Source organism: Mastacembelus armatus, chromosome 17, assembly GCF_900324485.2.
Source record: "Mastacembelus armatus chromosome 17, fMasArm1.2, whole genome shotgun sequence".
In the NCBI taxonomy this organism is placed as follows: domain Eukaryota; kingdom Metazoa; phylum Chordata; class Actinopteri; order Synbranchiformes; family Mastacembelidae; genus Mastacembelus; species Mastacembelus armatus.
The window spans coordinates 8,914,190-8,941,491 of record NC_046649.1 but is presented as its reverse complement, the minus strand read 5'-3'; the positions used below and the strand labels follow the sequence as shown (position 1 = coordinate 8,941,491).

Here is a 27,302-nt window from a genome sequence, read left to right as displayed (position 1 = left end):
AGCACCTTCTCTGGGTTGCAGGCGGTCGACTTTAGCCCACTGACCGACTGTCACACTGACACAGTAGCTCTCAGAGCCTCGCCGTCACGTTTCTCGCCAAAGAGCTGATCCAGGTTCACTTCGAATACTCCACTCACTCAGCAGTAACTAATTAGCTTAGTGCAAGAACGGGAGGCTCTAGGTTTTACTGTTTTACCTCAAGCATTTCTCCCTTTTCATGAAAAAAGCACACAAAGCAAAAAATGTAGATATCATATAACAGCTGTGCATGCAGAATCTCTGCCATTATGCTGACATAAAGTTTGCACACTGCTTTATCAGTCATCTCCAAGTTTGGAGGACTGGGGTCAACATTTTTTATTTCATTTGCAAATTGACAAATTCCATAAGACTCACAGAAGAAATATTATCTTAGATATATATAATATCTTTTATTTCCTGTAAACATTTTTAAGAACCACTTGTTGTCACTTGTTTTATTTTAAAAGTTTCTGGAGGAAACAGGAGACGTCTCTTACCGAATGAGATCCAGCAGAGCATCAGCAGAGCTGGTCATCGGTTTCTTGCTGTCTTCAGAGTCCTCTTTCTGAGCAGCTCCTCCTGGGTGGATGATGTAGACCATGATGATCCCCACTACTACAGCAACAAAGGTAGTCCAAAGGTAGTAGGAGATGGTCATGATGCCCAGGCGGCTGGAGCACTTGGCATCCAAAGCAGCTAAACCTGACATTAAACTGAAGTACAGAGAGGAAATGGGGCCACACAAAAACAGAAGCAGAAATATTAGGGAGACAAAAAGACTAACACGCAAGAAGTTCATGTTAGAAGGATTTTGTTAAAATGCTGCTAAATGTTAAATAAATATCTTGCATCCATTTTCAGAAATTGATGCTTTGGAAGCAAAATTTTAGTTTGCCTGCAGAGGAAATGGAATGAATAAACACACTGGCTCATTGGTATGTTGTTGGTGATTTATTTATCATTCATTGTTCACTTGCACTCACTGCAAAGTGGCACTAAATTATGCAATGAAGCTGCAGGTTAATGGAAATAAACTCAGATTCCCAAGGTTAGATGCACCTTTAAAAATCTTTTCTATTTGGGCTATATTTTGATTTATAGATGTGTGAACCATCTTCACAACAGTGTCAGTTATGAGAAAATATTGAACTTTAAAAGATGCCCAACAAACCCTGATAATTATGGCAGACAGCAGCAGAAAATGAAATGACAGAATTAAGTCTAACATTCATCATAATAACACACTTTATGTGCATGTACAAGCAAGCCTGTCATCAAAGCTTCAACTGACTGTCTGATGGTGCAGCTTTGACATGACTTTACTAAACCCAAGAAGCCTGTCTTCAAACTAGACACTGCTGCTGCTGTTTGAGATAAGGCAATGTGTGTGAAAATGTGTCCTCTGACAAAGGCTATAAAAAAAAAAAAAAAAAAAAGATTCCATGAATCAGACTTATTTTGCTGTCTCTTACTTTTCTTTTACCCAAAATGTGAAAGCCTGGTGCAGGAGGATAAATAACTCTAATCCTAAACATTTTTAAACAGAAAAGAGTCATTTGCATTTAAATAGGCAGTTTTGAATAGCTATCGTATTCCGATGTTGATTCACAATGTAGTGACATTCACTGTAACTTCTCAAAAGCAAAGTGAAAAGGCACTCATTGAACAACACGTGCCTGCGTGTTTTTAAACGCAGCACTGAGCGTGTTGTTTGTCACGGATGTGGGAAGACGTTGAGTTAGCAGCACTGCAGGAGGGTGAAGCCGGTGAAAGTCGGATGAGAGGAGAGAGCTGAATAGATCTTTGATTGGCATTTTGATCAACAGTCACAAGATTTTCTCTGTCCATATTGTAACTGGTCTGACTATTCGGATGGAGCCACTGACTTTCTACTCTGTGCTGATGTTGCCGGTGCCTTGCTCAAGGGTCTCACCTCAGTCGTGGTACTGAAGAGAGCGCTGGCTATTCTATTAGTCTGCAGACCAACCATTTATCCATAACTACAGTAAATCATGAATATATGACACTGGTTAAGTGTCAGCAACAGTGATTTAGAAATATAAGTACTTCATTTAAAAAGGCTGAATTATTTAATTAATTCATTATTTACGCAGCTACAAAAATGATTCAGTGCTGACACATTTATGGTGGAAATTAAGCTACATTTGGTTCGGGCTCGGGGTTGGACGTGAGTGTGGTGGGAATAAATGCAGAATTGAAGGGCGCGAGCTCAGCTGCCTGATTGGAGCCAGGGCCATAACTTTTACATGAGCTGGAATTACACCTTTACAGCTAAAAGGTACAGATCAAGGTCCATGGGATCACAGATTCATAGATTTCTATAACATTTCAACAGGTCTAGACCGGCTATTGCTATACCCCTGAAAAAGACACTGAATTTATAGCAAGGCTGTGTAGCTTTTGCTGACATGTGGCTATGAGTGGTTGTTACAGAATAATGGCAAATGCTATAGTGTAACAGCATATCAGACTCAGTAAGGCTGTATTAAAACCTCGAAGTGTATTCACTGTGGGATGTTTATGTATTAGGAAGAATATCTTATTTATTTTTTCAAAAATGTATTAAACAGCAATACACGTAGCAATGTTTACCTTCTTGCTGCATCATAAGGGGTGAGGACTGTACTTAATTCAGAAAGTCACACATACATTTATACCTTTTAGTAAGAGCAATGCTAGAGTAGCTGTTTCCTCTTGTGCCCAATATTTGTCCTATAAATAAACCTTCTCCCGGCTTTACCATGATATTTAATGTACAGGAAGGAGAGAGGTTTCTGTCTTTTTTCTCTTGATAATAAAGCTAAAAAAAATATTTCCCCAAAATGTCAACATTTTCCTTGATATGAAACCACAGAGTCTTGACTGAAGCTGCTAAACAGCTTCCACTGAATGGCTAAAGAAGACTTTCAGTGACTCTGTAGTATGAATGTGTCATTATTCATATTCAAAGCCATTATCACTAATGCTGAATGTTAAGTTGTCCTTCAAATTCATTAGAAATTCATCTGGATACAATGTTCAGTGTCATGTGTGACTATAGGTCTTTTCAAGTTAAACTAACTTGAATTTGCATATGAGAACTTGGTTAAATGTAGTTTATTGTTAAATAAGTCAGTTTTATCTTATCATGAGTGTTACCAATACTACTATGACTGCTTTTATCTGTCACACTTAGAAAATAAGGTGAGGCCCTATGCTGGAAGGTATCTAATTTATCAGGGATGCTGATACACAGGTGCTCCTGCACTTAGGACAAAGACACATAATGAGGTTCATCATCTCCACTGCTTTCTGTTTACTACCACGAGGCTTTTCTTGACACAGTGTTTTGAATTAAAAAACACAGTCAATTAGTGAACCTGACATTGCTTTCCCAAAGACTTTCAAAGACACCATAATATTGTTTTAAAACCGTACTGGACATATAAAGCACAAATGTGACTGCATCTCTGGTTTGCTAAGCTGTGCTTATTCACAATCCGAAGAGAATTTTATATCTTGATAAAGGCATTTTTACTATTTTTGACATCAATAGTAAGGTGAAGTGTAGTTACAAAGATGAAGTGCTGAATTTTAAAATCTCGAATATTTATATTTTCAGTTCCTTTACTCATTCACTCCCATGAATGACCATAGGCTGTGATTGTTATTGGAATGGAAATTATGGTAAATGACTGTTTATGCAATATGAACTACTTAATTAAATTAGATGTATTAATTGCATAAATAGGACTAATGGAGACCATAAATATAAAAAGTCAAAGTTTTTGATTAGCTAAAATATCATCACTAATTCTTACCATAATGTGGATGTTGTTGTCACTTGAACAGAAAAAACTCACATTTGTTTCTCAGGCTAAGTGTTGTGATGTTATTAGAATTACATTAGCAGACGGATACACAGTCTGTGTGAATAAATCTTGCCCATCTTTGTTGTAGCAGACCACAAATGCAGCGGCAGGAGGAGAGATAAGTGGCTCAAGGATTAGATGACCTGCAGCAGGAAAATCTCCACGTCATATATAGAAAGTCACGTTGAAATGGATTGATGGGACAGTGAAATATCAATCTTCTGGGAAATGGCTTACAATTCATCTGAATTGTGCTGCATTGTATGTCCAGATGTTTGGTGTAGAGTTGACATGGCATTGGTTTTTTTTTCTGCTGCTGAAAAGAGAAACTGCAGCCAGGAGGAAAAGGGGAAAAATTACATTTGTTACTCCAGGGATTTACCTCATGACCTCCTCCACCCCAGTCTGTGCATTTAAATCTCATAATAATATCACAGTTTAATGTATTTTTGATGGAAACCCATGTCTTATCTTACATTTTTTTACTGTCTCGTGAAGTAGCAGCTGCTGCGAAATAGATAAAAAACATCTGTATATATGAAGAATATCAATTCCCCTTATTTAATTTAAATCACAACTCAATTCTACATATAAACATCTTTCTCATTTCCTAAAAAGTCTGTTGCTGATTCACTGTAAGATTATTGAGAAGTAGGTTTTAACATTTGTCTTACATCTGTTTTAGGTAGAAAAGAACTCTTGGTAATTTAGTTTTTCTGTATTTAATATGGGATTAAATAATGAGGAGGGGAAGAAAGAGGTGATTACTCATAGCAGTGTTTGGTTTTGAATCACACCCTCGGACAGATTAAAAAGCTGACGACCAGGCAGAGATAATTTACTTCATAGGCAATGTCTAATATATATATATCATATATATATATATATATATATATAAATTGTCCATATAATAAATGCTTGGTAAAATAATAAAATCTTACATGTTGAGCTACCCTTCAACCATTTTAGCTTGTGACTCCTCAAACGTATAATAAGGAGATAGAGGAAGCAAGCAGAGATATTGCAACATTAACATATGATTAACTTTTAAGCTGATATGCTAAATGGGTTGGCTGAAAGCTGCCTATTATAGGCTATATCCAGCAGATACATGAACAACAGCATTCATTTGGAGTTTATAATAGTAGTATCTTTCTCCTGTGGGTTTTTTTTGGTGGGTCTTCCAGAAGTTATAGAAAAGAGGGTTAGTGAAGTAGAACCTGGTGTAGAAATCGCTGGTATCTGAGTCTGAGTTGGATTACAGTGCGTTTCCTGCCTTGTGTACTGCACCCTATGTGACGTTTCAGTGCATATACCATAGATCTTGTACAGGATTTTTGGACCATATGGAGCTTACAGTCCTTCCCTGCTGCACCTTTGAAGAGCAAGAGCATTAGAGTAATCCCATGTCCAGATGAAAAAGAGAAGGCCAAGGCTCCTGGAAGAGGGTTTATCCCTGACATCCATGGAATGTAGTAGTGACACTGTGGCATTTGTGTCAGCAGCTCAGATTCCTACAGACACTGAGGTCCACCTTCTTGGCTATTTATAGTTTCTAATGTGACCCTGGCAAATACTTCAGAATTCATCATACAATAGTGAGTTTGAAACATGAAGTTCACATCAGCTCTGACAACTGCTTATTAATACCAACGGCTAAAAATATATAATATGAAGTTGGGTAATATATGCAGTTGGACTCTGCCGCTTTATTATTCAAAACATCAAGACTGTCATGTTGGCTTGATACTGGTCAAGGTGCAAATTTGCTACTTAAAAAATATTGCAAGAGTTTACACACTACTTTACAACCCCCATGAACAAATTCTGTGAAATGGTGTCAACATTTTTGCCATTGAAATACAACACAAGACCCACTTCTACACACTGTCCAAGCAAAACAGATCTAAATGCACAGATGCATGGCTGCGTGCATTTGCTTACTGATTTATACTTAGCTTTTCTATATAATTGTAAAACATTTTGCTCATCTCTTCATTGTGGCTGCTTTACCACAGAATAATAAAGTAGACTATCTATAAAGATGTTTGATGAGATGGAAACATTAATTGTGGCATTTAAACATTCAGTGTAATAGGATCTTACTTTGGATGTTATGCACTTAATGTAAAGATTGTAATGAATATTGCATTTTATATATTTGGCCTGACTGCAAGGGTGTAGTTTTGCATATGGACAGTAGGGACATTTCTGCCCTCCCGATAGTTCAATGAGCAAACTTGTACTGTCTTTGGAGTGAACACAGAGGAAATATCTGGCTGAGAACATGCAGACAAAGATAGGTTATTGGGGCTGTCACTCTGGACATCAAGCATGATAAATGTAGTTTTTCAAAAGACTTAATCCCTTTCCTTTGTTCTCTTCACTTCACAGCAAACATTCATTCTTTTGTACATGCTCATCGTGTCCTTTGCATCGTAGATATGCCGCCAATAAAGGAAAGACACATCAGAAGTTTTTTCCGCATCCAGAGCGCAAGTAATAAGTCAGGTAGTAAATTAACTAGAGTAACCTCATTGATTTAGTGGCTACACTAACATCACCCATCTATACACGTTTTCACACACTTTCAACTCATGTTAACTATGTTACCTAATGTTAATTAGCAGGCTAACCCTGTCTTTGGTTGTTTCGAATGTTCAGCAAATATAAGCTGATGTTTGAAATATAGCTTCTGTCTATTTTGTCAGAAAAAAAATTAACATTTTAACACATTGGTTTTATAAGATCATGTTCAATCATTTTTTAAATTGTCATCAAACAAATGCTTAATTTTATTATATGTAGGAAACTCCAACATAAAGTGAAGATGCCACAGGACAGATTGAAGGAGAGGCAGCTGAACCTTCAGGGCTTCAGGTGAGCTCTCAAATGATACTGTTATTAAATATGCTATTATGGATTTATTGCAAATATAATGTATCATTATATTACACATTACAAACTCAGAAATCAAGTAACACTGTTAATAAACCTATTGGTTTGTTAGCATTACAAAACGTTTGTTTTCACACACTCACTCACACACGCGCGCGCACACACACACACACACACACACACACACACACACACACACACACACACACACACACACACACACACACACACACACGAGAGGGGTGTCACTACCATTGAGACCAACCCTAATCTGACTCTCACTAGATGATTAGACTTTTTTCCATGAGCACAGACACAAAGGGACTACATGATAAATCATCTATAATATTATTAAGAAATTAAATCTGGCCTCCTCATTGTATCTGATAACAAATAAAACTTATCAGGCTGCATCAGGCTGAAGAGACACACACATCACATCCTGCTCGACTGTGGCATGAGGACACTTCTGCAGCTTGACTATTAACCATCACAGTGTGACTTGATGGGCACATGACACGCTCCCAAACCCACTGAGCCACCCAGACATCTACAGAAAAGAGTACAGGGATTTAAATTTGGTTATAATAATCTATAATGATTCCTCCACTCTCACCTGGACATTAGTGCTGTCTCAAGAAAATTACTATTGCTCATTTTTATCTCAACTTTCTCTTCTTCAGTGAAAAGAAAATGTTACAGCAAATGATTTGGCTTCCAGGCTTCCCTGGGTGATTAATCACCCTGCAAAAACATGATTAACACTTCCTCTGCCACAGCCATTGTTTTATTCTGAAATCACAATGGAAGTAATTTGAAAGTTTGAAAGGTGAACAATAGAATTACAAAATAGATTAAATTAATTTAGGTTTTGTTCAAAATGCACAAATTCTTCTTATGCCTTGAGGAGATTTCATTTATATTTAGAGTAGTTTCACACTCAGACAAAACATATTTTAACAATATGTGATTTACAGTACACTACATCCAGACCTTATAAATACCCTGCGGACAAAAACTCAGATCTGTTTTTGCCAATTATTTTTTCTTCGTTGTGTGACTGAGCATTTGGCACATGAGTCAAATACAGAAAAAACACATAATAAAGTAAAAGCTATAGGAGCTCATATCACAGCATTGTTAGTCACCGTTGGCTGGAAAATCTCATTTACACCTCACTGAGATTTCACACAAATACACATGTAAGTGTAAGTGATGGTTTATATAAGCCATATGTTTGCATGGCTGTTGCATATCATTAAAACTGGTCTTCACCTTAGCACTGGTGAAACAGGTCATAATAATAATAATAATAATAACAACAGAATGTTAATTATAAAACCACAAATGACTGAATAATAAATATATTTTTTCAGCATCTAGTTCTGTATAATACTATGTATTAATTATTATCCCCTAAATAAATGAAACATTGAACATAAGGACGCAGTAAGCGCAGCGGCCATTGATTCTACATGAAGTGTTCATGGGTTAATCTGGTTTCCGCTTTGGCTGGTGCACAGATGGCCTGGGAGGGGGAAAAAAATGGGGACAGTTAGGCTATAGGGCTGGGGCGGATATTCACCCCTAGATAAGCCTCACTGTACCATGCACCATGTCAACCAGCCAAGCTGTGCATCCCGATCCAGATATGCTCTGCCGTCATCAGTGAGCATGGCACAAGAGCGTGTTTGTGTCTGTGGCTGGATCGGGCATGCAGCTTTGCAGTGTTGCAAAGATATGCAGACTATCAGCAAATTGTCTGCAAGTGGGTGGGAGCAGGTGGAGAGCAATTAGTCCAAACACAACAGCTGTGAAGTAACAAGACATGCCTTCCACATTCATTAGACATTATTGCCTCCACTGAGGTGCAGGCAGACACCAGGAACATTGAGTGGGTTGCGCACTCAGCTGGAGTTCCAGGACCTGAGCCCGTGCTCTGAGCATTGAAAGTTTGCCCTGATTGCTTTTACGTTCCCGTGTGCTAAAGTGGTTCATTGAACTTAGCTAACATTGGTGCCCTGCCTGCATGCACTTCTTCAGATTAGATGTAATTAACATCCTTGCACCCTCACGTGCCTCACGTTTGGCAGGAAACCTGCTCTGAATCTGTGGAACTGGGGAAGTGAACCATGACCAGACGTAAGTGCCCAAACACATACTTACTGGGCCTATTATGGATTTGTGCTTAGACAAAATAGAACAAGACAGAAAGAGGAATATACAAGAGAAACCCACAAGAGAATATACAAGAGAAATCCACAGAAACACTGACAGAGGGAGAGAAAGAGAGGGAGGGAGGATTAACTTCTCATCCAGTCTTTGCTGTTGCATAGATTGTAAGTAGCTTATTGCACAAAGCAGCCTGCATGTAACCAGTGCGTTTGCATGATTTGTTTTGGCAGTTTTTTTTCTGTGTTGGACATCACTGACCCCATGCAGGCAACTAAGCGCCTTGAGCCTAAAATAGTCAAACTGGAGAAGCTGGCATCCTGTGCGCTTCTAAGAATGCATCCAAAGCTATAAAAGGGCAACAGGTTTACTTCTCTGTGATCCTTGATCTTTAAAACAAAAAGGGTTTTTGTGTGCAATAAAAATCTCATCTGTCATGTGTTTTTTATCTGCATTAATCACCATGCAGACACGCACAGCCTGAGCGCCAAACTCACTAGACTACATATAAAACTCATGATGCTGTAGGGAGAAGACATGATTTGAAACATAAATTGACAGTGGAACCGTGAGGTTTTATTTCATTCATGAGTAAAGGTTCATAATAAGATAAATCCATCTGCTTCAGTTCTCAATTGTTTTTAATCAAGACTTACACCTTCTGTATTTGCCACTGCCTTAGATAAAATTTGGGAATATTTGTTTATATCTTACACTTGTAAATCCTGCTGTCTTGTTTATTTTGTTTAAATTTTGCACAATTGTATTTTAGATTTTGTTTTACTCTTTGTTAAATCTCTTTCTGTCTTTTTCTATTATTATTATATGTGCAGTTTTCTTTTTAAATGGGCATGTTTCTCATGTCTTGTCACAAAGTGTTTTTTATGTATTTTTGAATTGCTTTGTTGCTGAAAATGGGTGTACAGGCACCGTCATGTTTAAAAAGCCATTTTCTGAGTTTAGGTTTTATAGCAACACCTTTCACCTAAAGTACTGCATGTATAGTGATGTTTACTATATTTTGCCTGTTACATACGGAAGAGATGGGCACTGAGGACAGCTGATTGGCTTGGCGGGCCAGGGAGGGGTTAAATGAAAAGCTGAACAAAGGTAAATCAGGGCAAAAGGTGCATGACGCACACGGCAGCCATGACAAACAACAAAATAGACCTAGAAGTGCAGGATACAGTGGGTACGGAAAGTATTCAGACCCCTCTAAATTTTTCACTCTTTGTGTCATTGCAGCCATTTGCCAAAATCAAAAAAGTTCATTTTATTTCTCATTAATATACACTCAGCACCCCATCTTGACAGAAAAACCCAGAAATGTAGAAATTTTTGCAAATTTATTAAAAAAGAAAAACTGAAATATCACATGGTCATAAGTATTCAGACCCTTTGCAGTGACACTCATATTTAACTCACATGCTGTCCATTTCTTCTGATCCTCCTTGAGATGGTTCTGCTCCTTCATTGGAGTCCAGCTGTGTTTAATTAAACTGACTGGACTTGATTAGGAAAGGCACACACCTGTCTATATAAGACCTTACAGCTCACAGTGCATGTCAGAGCAAATGAGAATCATGAGGTCGAAGGAACTGCCCAAGGAGCTCAGAGACAGAATTGTGGCAAGGCACAGATCTGGCCAAGGTTACAAAAGAATTTCTGCAGCACTCAAGGTTCCTAAGAGCACAGTGGCCTCCATAATCCTCAAATGGAAAAAGTTTGGGACGACCAGAACTCTTCCTAGACCTGGCCGTCCAGACAAACTGAGCAATCGTGGGAGAAGAGCCTTGGTGAGAGAGGTAAAGAAGAACCCAAAGATCACTGTGGCTGAGCTCCAGAGATGCAGTAGGGAGATGGGAGAAAGTTCCACAAAGTCAACCGCCACCAGTCGGGGCTTTATGGCAGAGTGGCCCAACGGAAGCCTCTCCTCAGTGCAAGACACATGAAAGCCCGCATAGAGTTTGCCAAAAAACACATGAAGGACTCCCAGACTATGAGAAATAAGATTCTCTGGTCTGATGAGACCAAGATTGAACTTTTTGGCGTTAATTCTAAGCGGTATGTGTGGAGAAAACCAGGCACTGCTCATCACCTGCCCAATACAATCCCTACAGTGAAACATGGTGGTGGGAGCATCATGTTGTGGGGGTGTTTTTCAGCTGCAGGGACAGGACGACTGGTTGCAACTGAAGGAAAGATGAATGTGGCCAAGTACAGAGATATCCTGGAAGAAAACTTCTTCCAGAGTGCTCAGGACCTCAGACTGGGCCGAAGGTTCACCTTTCAACAGGACAATGACCCTAAGCACACAGCTAAAATAACAAAGGGGTGGCTTCGGAACAACTCTGTGACCGTTCTTGACTGGCCCAGCCAGAGCCCTGACCTAAACCCAATTGAGCATCTCTGGAGAGACCTGAAAATGGCTGTCCACCAACGTTCACCATCCAACCTGACAGAACTGGAGAGGATCTGCAAGGAAGAATGGCAGAGGATCCCCAAATCCAGGTTTGAAAAAGTTGTTGCATCATTCCCAAGAAGACTCATGGCTGTACTAGCTCAAAATGGTGCTTCTACTCAATACTGAGCACAGGGTCTGAATACTTATGACCATGTGAGATTTCAGTTTTTCTTTTTTAATAAATTTGCAAAAATTTCTACATTTCTGGTTTTTTCTGTCAAGATGGGGTGCTGAGTGTACATTAATGAGAAATAAAATGAACTTTTTTGATTTTGGCAAATGGCTGCAATGACACAAAGAGTGAAAAATTTAAAGGGGTCTGAATACTTTCCGTACCCACTGTACATTGCTATTTTCTTACAGTATCCAGGTGTTTATGGAAGATTTATTTTGCAATTTTAAAAAATGACTCTCTGTGTTATACACAATAAGACTTGTAATCTTGTTGAGATACATAAGGACAAACATTCAGAACTGAATTTCCCTGTAGCTAAGCAAAATTTTAATTTATTTGGCTTTAATTTGATTGTGATGGAGAACATTCAAATACTGTAGCTCATTTTTTTTGTTTCATCTTTTCAGAAAGAAGAGATAAGGCACATGGGGCCCTAGGTTCTCAAAATATTATTACTGTGCTACATCCAAAGTGATAGAACCATATGAGCATATAAACTTAATATCTATGGAGATGATGAAAGGATCAAAGTAAATGTAATGATTCTGTTTTATGCTTCTCCTTTTAGTTATTGAATCCTCAAGCAAATCCTTGAAAAATCAACATCCACTTAAATAACCACACAACTCTTTTATCAAGTTTGCCATTTGACATGCACGTCAATAAAACGTTGTATGTCTGTGTATGTGTGTGTGTGTGTGTGTGTGTGTGTCTACCTCTTACCTGGATACGACGAGGGGCAAAATTAACATTTTCAACATCCTCATTAGCAGCTCTCCGGGAAACTGGAAGTACTTCACCTCCTGCATGAGGCAGAGGAGAACACATTGTTTAGAGCACAAACCATTACAATAACAGCTAATTACATATATGGAAGTATTTTGCTCGATGTGGTGACTTGCATGGTTCCTGTTTGTGTCAGTGACAACTGTAGATAAACATAGTAATTGTTTTGACACTGCACTCCAGTCTGTTGTGAAAGTGACATATATTTTTAAGTGGAAAATGTCACAAAAGTAACATTCTTCTTTGAGTCGCTTTTGTAACTTGTAGAACTGAAACGTAAATGGACATCTGACAGAAAAAAGACCAAATATTTTGCAGTAATTGGCTTTTAGACTATATTGCTCTTATATAAAACATGGATGACCTTGCTGCACAAAAAAATGTTGCCTCTACTGAAAAACTGGCACTAACTGCCTGCTTCACGTCATGCAGATGATAAAACCTCTGTAGCTCTGTAGATTTTATTTTCACCAAAATGTTTAATTGTAAAACTGCCAGGCATACAATTACTAATACCAGAACCCACTGTTTTCAGCTAAAGACTAATAATAACACACTCACACACTCACATTATCACTGTAGGTATAATGTTTGTCATGCTCCATCTTAGTTTAGCATGCTAACCTGTTAGCATGCTGCTAAAAAATGAATGCCTGTGCAATATGGCACACTCTATCCAGCAACTGCCTGAGATATTTCAGTCTGGACCAAAGTGTTAGAGAAGGTCATATATTATTTAACAACTTTATTATTTAATTGTGTGATTTAACTGGGATTGAAAATAAGAGCACTGAGCTGCACTGTGTATTCAGGTTTCTCATCACCTTTTGTAACTCTTCATAAAAGCAGTCATGCTTTTGCACAACTGGATTTATGGGTTTGAGTAGAAACTATGAATTATTTCTGACAAAGACTTGTTGATTGTTTCATCTGACTGTACTGTCTCTGAAGGTGGTAACAGACATTAATACAGGTCATGTGACAGCAATGGACTTAGTTATATGTACTGTACTTGTATTATATGGAAAAGTAAATGATTTGATTATAAATTACCAGTGAATTTATGTTCCGGCCCTCACTCATTTGGATATGGATAGAAAAAGTCAAGAGGCTCATAATTAGAAGAGATCAAAAGAGCACCAAGTGCAACTACTGCTGATCTAACGTTTATAAGAGGTGGTCTAGGGAGCTGATCAGGATTCTTCCCAGACTGAATCTGAACCACTTTCATACTCTAGAAATGCAGAGGGGACATGGGAAAGTGTTGCAGAGACACTAAAAGCACACTACATGCTGGGCAACAAAAAGCAGGCGGACCAAAGTTAGAGACTACCCAGTGAACATGACATTTCACAGCTCAAATGTTGGATGTTTTTCACTCCAAGCGATAAAGGCCAAGACTGGAGACTTATACTTGTCAGGTAGCTGGAAACATACAAGTCCAAATGAATGTTAATGTAATAATATTTGTTTTATCTTAACAATGGCTTAGCCAAACCAACCTTAAATAGTGCTAATATGTATTAACTAAAACCAGCATTTTAATAAAATCTATGGTTTAACAAAGGTTTTCCAAACAGGAACTGGCAACACAAATGTTAGTTGGTCTGCTGTCAATCAGGTCAAACATAGTACAGTCTGATAATGGAGACTGTGACTACGTTAATTAAACAGTACACATTTTAAATGCTGTCAAAATCTGAAATTACATTTGCACCCATTGTTATTAGTTATTAACAATGCAAACACCATATGAGTAAGCCATGTGGGGAAAAGCCAATGGGAAAATAAAACAAAGGTAAAAAGTTGGAAATGAAAAAGTGAAATTTAAGCACATCTGTGCAGTGAGACAATGGAGCAATAAAAGCTTTTTGATTCAGTTCTGCTTCTGTTCTGGGAGGAAGCTTTTAGGTCAAATGGATTGAGAGTGTGTCTGGGAGGAGGGGTGGAGTGGTACATTTGTTTTCTGCTGTATGTCAGTTTGTGAAAATAGTGTGTGTGTGTGTGTGTGTGTGTGTGTGTGTGGGTGTGTGTGTGTACTAAGGACAAACACAGCTGTCACTGCGCCGTGGCATCTGCTAACAGTGGAACAAACACACTGGCTGTTTCTGCTGTACATTTGGTACACACACATACACACACACACTAGGTCTGCTGGTATATGTACTGTATATGTGTCTGTGTACATGTAGCTATGTATAAATGCATGAAGCTTGTCTTTACATGCATGCCTCCAACCTTTGATTAAATCCTGCTGGATCTGACTGATGTTTCCAACACTGACTGTTATGACAAACACACTTTGTCAGTTGCAGCTTGACAGCAGAGTCAAGCCCATATTTAATTTGAGAAAATCCCCTGGCAGGACTGTGAGTATTTAGGAGAATAGACTGAAATAATGTAGCAAGTAGTGGTTAGCACTGTTGCCTCACAGCAAGAAGGTTCCTGGTTTGAAACCCATCAGGGGCCTTTCTGTGTGGAGTCTGCATGTTCTCCCTGTGCTTGTGTGGGTTTTCTCCAGGTACTCAGGTTTCCTCCCACAGTCCAAAAACATGTATGTCAGGTTGATTGGTGACTCTAAATTGCCCATAGGAGTGAGTGTGAGTGTGTGAGGTTGTTTGTCTCTATGTGGCCCTGTGATGGACTGGTGACCTGTCCAGGGTGGACCCCTGCCTTTCACCCAAAGAGAGCTGGGATAGGCTCCAGCAGATCCCTGGGACCTTATTTAAGGAATAAGTGGGTATAGATGATGGATGGACTGAAATAATACATTGAGCTGGTGGAGCAGTAAGGAATATTCTTGTACTTGAGCTATTTTGCTGCACTAATTTACTTTTTTTAAGACCAGCTAGTTTGCCATAGTTTTTAATTTAATTTTTATTTTAAATCCAGTGGATCTGTGCTAAACATGAAATATACATCTTACATATTTTTTTAACCTTTTGTTTGTTTTGCTTTTCTTTTATTTAATCTGCCATCTTACCTTTTTTTGTCATCAGGTAAAATGAAGGATTTTAAGTACTCTGAATTATATATTATACTCTTTCCAGGTTAATGAAATCCTTTTCATATGTGACACATTTTTAAAAAAAAAAGTCATATGTAGCCGGGTGAAAAAATGGATAGAAGCTGTTTCTCCTTTCCACTAGGGGGCGATGGCATTTTCTAAGCATCTTTTCTGCTTTTAGTAGGCAGTAGCTAAAGAGGGCTAGGTGGACTGTAAATACGTGAACAGGAAACCAGAAGTTCTTCTTATCTGCAAGGCAAACCAAGCAGAAGACCATACCTGAGGCTTTTGGAACAAGCCGAATGACCTTGCAGGCCTACAGAGATGATGACCATTGGTTGTTATTGCCATTCATGGTATTTGAAATGTATTTTATTGGTTTATTTCATTTTGTGTTCTTAATTAAACAGGAAGCCACTATAGTTGTGATTTAAGGCACTCAACTAGTGAATAGTGTTTCCTTCAAGGTCTTTTTAAAATTTTCTTTTGAAAAGACTCTGTTCAGACTTTGTTCAGAATAAAGGAGCTCTTTATATATTTGGTGTTTTGTCCTGAGGTCATTTGACCAGACCCCACTCATATATTTTGTGAGCAATTCAACAATTCATGTCGTCAACATCTCTCACATTTGATCGTGAACATGACTTGCTCACTTGAAGGTCAATGTGCTCAGGACTGTTGAGTGGCAGTCCTCAGGCTGTTAATACTCTGCTGAGGGAGCAAAAATCATCCTGGCAGGCTCAGGTGGGTAGATTGCCTGGCCAGCTGACCACAGTCCCAGCTTATTGTGTCTGTTACAGAGACACTGAAATTGTTTTTCCATTGAAAACCACGTTCACCCTAACCTGTTTTACTCAGTTTCCACTTACTACATTCCTTCTGGAGCTTTAAGCTGCATCTCATGTCGTTCATCCCACACTGAACACTGGCTTTCAGACCCCTTCACTTTTTACACATTTTAGTGTGTTGAATTATGTGAATTTGCACATATTAGCAGTCTGACCTGTGCAGCTTTTGACGAATGTTCTCTAAACAGATTGGATTTAATGAAGTTTTGAGAGTGTGGCAATGTATCTCCTTCCCACTGTATAACTGCTCACTATGAGCAAACTCTCACGTGGAGCACAAATTTGTTAAATGAAGCTGGAACCAAAACAGACACAGATTTGCTTGCAGTCGAATACTCACACTTTATTTAATTCTTGTAATCTAGTGCTGTTGAGCCTCTACAAGGAAACGACAGGAAAGTCAGTTCACTGTGCTGATTTCAGCCCAGTGGTTCTGGTGAACCTGTGACCCTGAAGAGGTAGCAGTTGTAGAAAATGGAGATAATGGACGCAGATTTACAAGCTATTATTGGCACTTGCGCTACTCCACCACATAGACTAGCTCATGTGGGAGCATACTGTGACCTAGTCTTCTCTTTATTGCGCTGATGCTGCTGTAAGCTCCATCAGACAAAGGTTTTCCATTTGTATAAATACGAGTTTATTTATATGCACTCTGACTCCTCTAAAAGGTGTCGCTGCTCAGGGCAGTCATTTAATACCTATGCAACACATGGCCAAATCACGCACATCTGAAGTTCTCTTGTCTCCTGTTAGAAACTCATTTTTGATGGTCCATGCATGCTCAACAATGCATGTGCAATACCAACACATTTCTTACGCCATACAGAACGAACAAAGCCCACATATGTCCATCACATCCAACGGGAAAAATGTTTGGATGAAATCTTTTGTGCTCCAGGCATCTTTAACTTTAAGTTGGCACATGCTTTGTTAGCAGTTCACAAATACAACGGTGAGCGTCATTATCGAACACAAAGTCCATAAAATAATTACCCAGTTGCTTGCAGAAATGTTATTCACTCATGAATGTTACTTGTCGGGAGCATTTGAGCATTCTCTAAATTCCAACTATTTCGTTCCACTTTCCATTCAGTTTTGTGTGAATTACATACATTAAGTAAACACGAGTGGTCGATTGTTGACTTTGTGTGTGATTGATCTCCCTACTGGCAATCCATTTCCATGGGTGCACTGAGTCTAGCTGAAAGGCTGTAGGCAATCTGAGCGACTGATGACATTTCACAAAGAGGCAGAAAAAACCTATTCCTTTGCTGCTGGGATGTCCATTATGGTGTTCCAGCTAAAACAGCCAAATTGGTTTTTGGAGTCTGAACCATTGTAGGAGCAAGCTAACCACTTTCATGTGGTGCTTTTCTGATTTTCTCATCAACAGCTGACTACAAAGGCTTTTTAAGCCTATGTTTTTAAGTCTCTTTTGCAGTCCCAATGTGTGTAGTCACTACTGAACAGCCAATGGTACAGCCCCGTGCTCATTCATCTGTTTGATCAATTCATTACATGGCCCTGATGGAGCCTGTGTTTTAATAGAATTAAATGGATGTACCACAGGAAACTGCTTTAAAAACTTATTTTGGTCAAGTGTGTGTGTACTGTGTATTTATTTCATCATGGGTACTTTACTATCAGGGAATAAAAAAAGTACCCACACTTTTAAAGATTCATTTTGCAGATAATACTTGTTTTTCAGGTTAAAGTTAGTGTAAGTGTAAGGTTAGGGTATGGTTTGTGGTAAAAATATATCAGTACTGTGTGTGACTGAAAATTTTATGTGCTGCACAAGGGTGGAGATAAACAGGAAGATGTAGGAAACAGGGATTGTCTTGTATTAGGGGTTGTGGTGTCTGAATCCATCTCTCCATTTAAGAATGAGACAGGGGGCCACGCAGAGGGACTTGATGGGGGTGATAACTTAGGCAGGTGGGTGAGAGGGAGGGCTTTTAACCAACTGACCTGCTCGGAGAGCTGCTTGCCTCTGAGGAAGAAGCCCAGCAGGCAGCCAATGACCACGGCCAGCACAGACAGAATGAGCAGTCCGTTCTGCTTGCAGACATTCTTCACCCGCCCCCACACTTCATCCAGAGCCACCGCCATCCTCCTCCACCTCCTCCTCCTCCTCCTCCTTCTTGTCCTGGTCCCGTCTGCAACTTCACAATCCCCCTCAGATAAAACCACCAAAGTAGGCCCCTCTTTGTCAACTATTCAGCCATAGAGAGCCAGTAGAGAGCCAACAGCTGCCACCACACTGCGAGAGGTAGAGGAGTCAGCAGGTAACGCAGGATAGAGAGAATAGAGACTAATCAAGAAGAAGGTGGGATTGTGACTGAAGATACAACCAAGGTTGGAAAAGGACAAAATAATGTAAAAAAAAAAAAAAAAAAAAAAGTAATTTCATTAACGGAGGGAAGTGAAACATAAAATGAAAGAGGTAGTCTTCACAAAATAAAGCACTTCAGGAGTTTCTGTGTTCTTCCTCCCAGCTGCTTCTTCGGCTATTCCACATGAGACTAAAATCTCTGTCTCTCTCTGTCTCTGTCTCTCTCTCTGTCAGTCACCTCCCTCTCTGTCTTTCTCCCCCCACCTCCACCACAAACGTAGTCCTCCTGGTGGCCAACAGGGGGCTCTGCGACAGCTGGTGGTATTGTCATCAGGGTTAATACTACGATCCTATTAGCCTGCGCTGCACGACTCAGATCTAAGGCTGGATTAGAGAGCTCTCTGAACAATTGGACAGTGGATTGTTCCAGGCCATCAAAAACAAAACCAAAAAAAAACAACAAAAAAAAAAAACAATACTTAGAGTACTGATATACTTTATAGGTAGTAGTCTGTGGGTAATAGTTTGACAGGTTCAGAGGTTGAGCGTACTTATGCGATGTGGACAGATCATGACATTCACTGTGTTCTGCATAACTGAGGTAAATGCTAATCTGACTTTCTGTTTGGATAAGGCTGGTGAGGATTTATATTTGTGATGTTGACAACCAGTCCTATACTCACTGTGTTGGTTGACTCAAAATAAGCTACAGTGGCTATGATCATGGCAATGAAAGAAAAAGAAAAAAAAAAGATCAGCATGTTTTTTATTCTACTGTCTGTACTGTATGTGCAGTGATGTCCTTTGTATATTTTGATTTGTAAATCCAGGAAAAATATCAGTATATTTTAGCTACAGTGATTTGAATCTTTCCTCATTCTGTGACTTCCCATTGAATACTGAAGGTGAATAATTATCTCTTTAATTAATATTCCAAAAAATCCAAATAATGCACATTTTCGTATCTTGGTTTTAAGGTAGTGGTACATATACAGGGATGTACAGTATCAGAATCGCAGGGAGTGATCAGCATCTAGTTGTGAGGCAACAGTGACAGCCACTTTCCACCATGTCGCCCTTGACGTCACTTTTTTGGGTGTACAAACAAGCCTTAACCCCGAGACAACATTTTACAGATGTATTTGTGTTTTATGTTGCTGATCATGGAATCCTGAAGCTGAGGATTAATCTTCTGTGCCATTTGTTTTTCTTATTGGCCAGTTTGTTCTTGAGTGCTTCCAGTTGTGCTCTCAGAGACTGCTCTGTTGTGTCCCACTGCTGCTCCTTTTCCTGCAGAGTTTTGTTGAAGTTATCTGCTTTTTCCATCTCCTCCATCAGGGAGGTTTTCTCCCACTGCCATTGAAGATGTTCAGTCTCCAGCTGATCTGACTGTGTTTAGAGCAGCCTTAAGCTTTGTGTTCTCTTTTCTCTTTTCTGTTGGGAAACGCAGCAATTTTGGGATGTTTCCAGCTCTGCCTGGAGGGAAAGCTTGTCCTGCTGCCACTGGAGATGTTTGGATTTTAACTGCTGCTCTGCCTCCTCCAGAGCAGTCATCGAGTTGTTTTTATCCTGCTGCCACTGAAGATGTTCACTCTGCAGCTGATCTTCGCTTCCTACAGAGCAGCAGTCAGTTTATTTTCCTCCTGCAGGTGAGTCTGACTGGCCTTTTTCTGTTTATTCATGAATTCAAATTTGATCTGCAGATCCTGGGTGTTGTTGGTCTGAGTTCACTGTTCCTGGTCTTTGTCAGTGACTGTTTTCTGCACCTGCCCCTTCTCATCAAGGTAGTCTGCTACAAATCCTCATGGATATTCAGGTGGACTCTGCCCTCAGTTTGACTCCTGGTGAGTCTTGCCTCGCTATCTTTCACCTCATTTCTTATTTGTTCCTCCAGGACACTGTGGTAAAAAGTATTAGGTGATGTATTCCCTATGATGAATTCCTCCATTGTTACAAATTCTGATGGACTTCAGTCATTTAGCTGTTCTGCAGTCTTTGTATGGTCTGTACTTAGTACACAGCATCAGAGCATCATCATCATCGCAGCACATCTTAGTAGTGTAAAAAACTGTTTCTCATCTCCAACTTTATAAAGAGACCGTGTGACTGTGTGTTGAGTGTTGAATGTTCTTGATCTGATCAGTCATGGCGATCAAATAAGGGAGGAGAGAATTAGAGAAACCAAAGTAGACAGATTTGTAAAAGAAAGAACTTTGCAAATCTTGGATTTGAAATACATACAACAAAAGAGTGCAAACTGACTGACCTCACCTATACGTCAGACACATGCCTGTGAAATCTCAGACATCTATTTCTCTGAATCCTGCACAATGCAAACATCTTATTTCCTTTCCATTAACAACGCGACATGTGACACATGGGGAAAATAGGAGGCTCTCATGTTATGTTAACATAACAAGCTTTCACATAATGTATGATGTTACTCTAATTGTAATCCCAGATTGCACATCTGCTGTTAGGCCGCTGTGTAATCCCAAACTAGGCCCCAGGATGTGCTGTCGTTTATAGCTAAAGTTATGGACTTGGATATGGGTGAGGATAAGTGGCTTTAAAAGCCACAGACCAATGTAGTTGTGGATCAGAAAAAAGTCTAATTCACATGGAAATAAAGCCTTTATAGCTGATACATTGCAGTTTTCACAGCATAGTCTCTGACAAGCCAAGGGACATGCTGACCTGTTTCAAATCAATGAAAATAGGGTGGATATTGATAGATCTCTTGTCTTTTACCTCTATGATAAAAATATGTCAGTGCAAAATAACTGAGTTACTGTGTTCAGTCTTAGAGAATAAAGAAACAAGGTTTAGGAATGTTGTTTCAATCTCTCACGCAGGGAGTGGATATCCAGAGCTAATCCTAAAGATTGGAATGGGACTGACCCAGGGTGTATGTTAATGAGTCAATAATGTTTAATATTAAGCTGATCAAAATTGGATTTCTTTCATTACTGAACCCTGGACTGCTTGTCCACCTTGCCTGCATATAATGGCTGCTGCAATGGACTCTGTTGGTTGGTTAGATATATGCATGTATATGTTTATCTTGAGTGGTAATGCGTCCATTAGCAAAGCAGTCAGCAGCTTCTTCCCTTCAGCCCATGCATACTGTTGCTTTCACCAGTTATATGACAAACACCAGCTGTTTGCATCAGCTTCTGCTTATTAATATTAATGTGAGTAATTTGATAACATCTAACAGGAAGATTTAAATGTGTCAAATTTAAAAAGACATTGTCAGCATTTTACTCACACCATACTGGAAATGTACAACTTTATTCCACAAACCTATTTTGATTTTTTCAAAGGATAAAAACATAAAATGTCAGGATATCACAGGCTGGTGCTGTGTCATCAAATCAGTAGACCGTATGTCTTATTGCATAGTGTATGAAATTATTTCTTGGACTAATTTGTGTTTTGAATTACAGCTATGTCAAGATGTAAAGTGATGTACTGTTTCTGGGTAGTGTAAAATGAATCCTGCTGTTGAAAGTAATACATGTCCCCATAACAACACAAACAAGACAGGAATACCAAGTGCAAGAAATGCAAACGTATCAGGTGACTATTGCTGTCCACCTAGACTGTGTACAGCGGTGGACAGCATCATCCGTTATGTGGCAGAGCACAGTGACGGAGCATGTTTACTGATGATTTATGTGGGCTGATAGGGGAGGAGAGATGGATGGGAGGGTGAGGTGGTGAGATGGGGGTGGGGGGGTGAGGTGTCACTGGCAGGGATGATGTCACTGCTGTGGTCATTTGGCACACTCAACAAAGTGGTGAAAAGACTGAACTTGTGCACAGTGCATTTTAAAGTTACGTAGAGTAAATGTTCATATGTGTCATTGCAATCCTGTATTTGGATTTCTGTTTGCATCTGCACCTTTGTGAGGGTGAGTGGTGTTTATGAAAATGAACAGTAGATATGTTTTCTAACCACAATCTCCCACCACTGTCAAATAATCCCCTTTTTTCTGCCAATTTTTTCCCTCCCATTCTGGATTGAACTGGCAGAGAGATAATCTGGGATTAGAGCGAGGAGTCCAGCTTGGTGTGCTCCTCATTCATTTTGATGGGGCAGACATGTTCAACATATTTTATTTCATATCATGCTAGAGGGAATATTTAGCAGATTTGGGTGCTTTGCTGACCGAAAACCAATGTGGCTGGTGTGTATTGGGCTGTAGTGGAGCAGCTAAATTCATTTTTCTCATCAGACTAAATTAATGAAGTCCTGAAATCATAGCTTGTATAACCTGTGTGTCTGACATTCAGTTCAGTGTTCAAATCCCTGTCTTTTTATTTTAACCCTCTGTCACTGTCTCTCTGCCGTTTTGCCCATTTGTATCCAAAAATGCAGATTTTTGCAGTATCACTGTATTTCATGTTATGATGGAAAATATTGTCAGGTGGCAGGAGATAGTACTTTCTTTGACTAACTGGTCTACTCTTTGTGCCCATAAATCATGCAGCTGAATATTATTTGTCTTACTTCTGGCAGCTCCTATGTTAGCTTGAGTTTTTGCAAAAATGTTTTTGGTATCGCTGTACCCTAGTGAACAGACACACAGGCAATCAAGAATGGAAAAATCAGAGCGACATTTAAGCTAAAATATTTATTTCAGCAGTTTGTCTTTTTAAATCTCTTAAAATCCAATAAAGCTCTACATTCAAGATCTGCTCTGGTCAAGCCTTTTTTTCTGTCCAACCATAACTCAGTGTTTTTCTCATTGTTACATTACCTTTTCCTGTATTTCATCATTCTTTACATCTTAAAGATTTCCTCCACACGAGTTTCTGTACGAATGCCTGCCCATTGATAGAAGGCAGCAGGGTCAATGCTAATCTCTGAATGTAAGGATAATGCTAATGAATGGAAAAACCATCTTTCATGTACAGACTGGTAATATCAGAGGATGGTTACTGTAGTGGGAGCCCTTGAGCCTGGAGCAGATTAGTCTCATAAACCTCTCCATGTGCACATAGGGGAGATAGTTGGACCTATATCATAATGTTCATCACAAGGTATAATCTATAGAAATGTTTGATTTTATGTTTTCATTTGTTTTTACTGACTGTAATAACCACTTTGTAAAATGTGAAATTACTTTAAAATGGTACATTTTCATTGCTAATATTAATCAAGGGACAAGCTTGTTTTTTTTATTACATTAAAAGACAGCAGAGTACACCAGCACATTAAATCACCACTTTTGGCAAGAGATGAAAATGTGACATTTTCTTGGGTGACATTTATCAGAAATGATTTATAACTATCACTAAACCTTATGACCTCCGCAGTGATATTCAAGCTGAATACATTCATTCATTTTAAGATGCTCTAAGTGAGATTTCTATGAATAATAAATGAAATTACTATACATAATGTGAACTACTAACTGCCATAGATTGTAGGATAATTATATGTCAGTGCACTGTTTATACCTTGTTGTCTCCAGGTAGGTACAAAAAAAACAACCCTCATTTATTCAGCTCTAAAATAGTGAAACTTAATTTTGGGCACAGGCCTTTCAATCCCCAAATGAGTCTTCACTGTGACTGTGTTGACAGATATCACCAAGAACAATCAGTCATTTGTATTCAAAAAGCTCTGTACAACTGACAAAATAAATCCCCAGGATGTATTTATTTATTTATTTTATTCTTGAAAACAATTTTTTTCAGTAATGTTAATCCAACCAACCATTTTGCTCTGATGATGTGTATTGTGTTTGGCCTTAAGTACACTTCAGACCACTTTTCTTTTTTTTTTTGCCATTTCCAAACAAATCTTCATTGTTTTCCTTGCTCTTACATTCGACAGTGAACGCTTCAGTAGGCTTGAAAAGGCTCAACAATTAGCCCTTTCATCCTTGGGTTAAAAGCTTCTTTGAGCATATGACTGTACAATCAAAACACAAGCTAAGAAGCAGTATTGAGTGCTGTCAACTAAAAATATGGGCAAGATTTTCCATCAAAATGTGTCATGTCTGTAGATAATAAGGAATAATGCCTTTAAGTCCCAGAGTGCTGCAGTATATTACCTATGTAGCTGATTTAAAAATATGTTTTTTACACTGATAATAATTTTCTTCACTCGTTATTTCTATAACACAGGATGTTTGTCAAGTAACTCAGTGCAGAGCTTTTGTCCAGTGGCGCCCCCACAAAATTTTCACAGGGGTGGCCAGAGAAAATCTTGGGGTGGCACACCAAATTGGGCCTCTAAGTGCTACCTCAGATACCTCTACTCTCTCAACTGTTTAAAAACCATACTAAAAACACATGATAACATTAAGGCCGACACTACTTAGAATTAATATTACAGCATTAATTTACTTACTGGTCAGCTTTCTGGACTGTGTGGACTGGCTTTGACTGAATAGCAGGCTGCTAGCTGCCAGTGTTAGCCTGCTGCAGTGTCCTTGTCAGACAGAGAGAAGATTCTGAAAACGGACAACCTGGAGAGGAAATTAGAGTGAAAATGTGTGAGGCGACTAAATAAATTTATTACAGATTACAAAAAAAGTGTGCGTACTAATTAATATACCTTATGGCTTTGGGAGGCAATGCTTCTTCTTCTTCTGTTGAAGCACTAAACGCCCTTTGGGACATTAACACCCCCCACAGGTGGAGGTTGGATTTGCTGCTACCAGTCATTTGAAATTGGTGGGCAGCAGCGCAGGGTTGTATATATATATTCTCTTCATGAATCATTTACTTATGATTTATTTATTTATTCATTTAGGCTTTGCATTTAAGTCTTGATTGAAGATGATTGTATGGTTTGTATGCACTGAATATCTTCTTTTCCTTTCGGCTGCTCCCTTCACGGGGTCGCTAAAAGAGTGGAGTTTCACTGGGGGGGGGCCAATGGGGTGGCCAGCAATTTTCCCCCTTGGGGGCACCATTGCTTTTGTCACTCTCCAAACAGAACTAGTTCTCTCTACTTTGGAATCACTAATGTAAGGAAAAAGCCAGGAAAAATCAGATAAGATATCTGTAATGAATAGTGTTCTGCATTAGAGCTATTTCAGTATGAAACAGAATGACTTTATGTTTGTCCCAAGTCATGGAGCCACTGGACGCTGTGCACTAAAATCTTTCAGATGTCAGTTAGAGCTCTCTGTCAAACCAAGAAAACACTGTTGCATCTTTTCCCTGAGGGAGAACCAATTATTGTTGAAGGAAAGAAACGTGCTGATTTAGTTGTACATGCCAACAATGATTGAGGGACCCAGAGTGTTTTATCCCAAATGGATGAATTTGGCAAGAAAGCTGTGATATGCCAACTCTATTGTAGCAATACAATATTTTGACATAAACATATCATTATTTTAAGGTACAGTTTAACAATGGAGAAAGGTGTTTAAGTGAACATTTTAGATGTTCATCAGGTGGTGTACTGCTCGTGTTGGTGACAGCTGAGCAAAATACAGTAAATTTTACATTGTACCACATCAGATAATTAATTACCGCATTAATTTCTCACCCAGACTACCCAGCGTTCAGTGTGCAGTGAGGGGTTCCCTTAATTTCTTTCAGGTACTGCACCAGAAACAGTGGCAGATATGTAAAAACTTGTTAATCCCCCTATATCCTTGCAGTCACTTTGACTCCATTTGACCCTCTTGTTATCCTCAAATTTCCTGTTGTCATTTTTATTGTGGGGTCATTCTGACTCAAGCAATTTAAACCTTCAGAAAATTGCAATAATCCAAATTGTTACCCGTTTATATTTTAGGTACTTAATGTTTCTTTGTTGTATCTAAATAGCCCTTTAAATAAAACTTAAGCCCCTCACACATCTGGAATACCTACAGGTATAATGTGACTATGGAAAAATATACAATCATAAGAATCACAATAGCACATCCCAGATTGAACTAAAATTGGAAAGAGACAACTTCTGTTACCAAGGATAGTAATGTGCTGGGGGTCTGTCTCTGTTTGTTATGTAAGGTGTATGAGGTGAAAAAATATTACTCATGAGGTTATGACTGTTCAGTCCTTCAGCCATGTTTAGTACCACCTTCATACCCTGTTTATTTCTGGTGCTTGCCATGTGGCTTTACCGGTGTACACCTGCATATCCCACACATAGCTGGACTGTGTATCACATGCTGCCCATATTTCCCTAAACCATCCTGTCAACATGAACAACTCAGTGTAGGCTTGTAAGTTGGTCACATCCAACTGGTCTCGAAACAGAGCTTAGTGGGAATGTTCATTGTTTTGATGATTTGGTTGATGATAAGGATAATAACATTATACCCTTAGGCACTCAACAAAATGACAGTGTGTAATGTTAATTTTGAACACAAGAGAAAGTTATGTTAGTGGGTGCAACTAGGAGGGAGATCAAGAAAAATCCAGACAATCTGTAGATTGGATGTGGATTTTATTGCAATAAAGCTTGTTATAACAAAAGTTAGAGAAACAGCCTATTGTTGGCAGTAACCAGCTGATATACTGGTGCACACCCACTGTATTTGAGACATTACCCATAAACTGATTAGTTTAACAACATATTCAAGCCCACTAAAACTGGGGAATTCACGTTTTTCAAAACTGGGCACAACTTTTATTCATAACTAAGTTGATTTCCAGTGAACAATAATTGGAAAGAAGAGATAGATAGATAGATAGATAGATAGATAGATAGATAGATAGATAGATAGATAGATAGATAGATAG

The 27,302-nt window shown here is 38.9% G+C and overlaps 1 protein-coding gene across 1 annotated transcript in view; it reads right to left on the bottom strand.

Moving 5' to 3' along the window:
- Positions 1 to 18,358, bottom strand: part of slc1a7a (solute carrier family 1 member 7a) — a 28,226-nt gene extending 9,868 nt beyond the window's left edge. The window contains exons 1-3 of the mRNA XM_026313408.1: positions 18,218 to 18,358; positions 12,326 to 12,405; positions 519 to 734 (exon numbers count right to left, since the gene is read on the bottom strand). Coding sequence (XP_026169193.1) covers positions 519 to 734; positions 12,326 to 12,405; positions 18,218 to 18,358 — 437 coding nt within the window. The remainder of the gene's footprint in view (positions 1 to 518; positions 735 to 12,325; positions 12,406 to 18,217) is intronic.
- Positions 18,359 to 27,302: the final 8,944 nt, after the last annotated feature.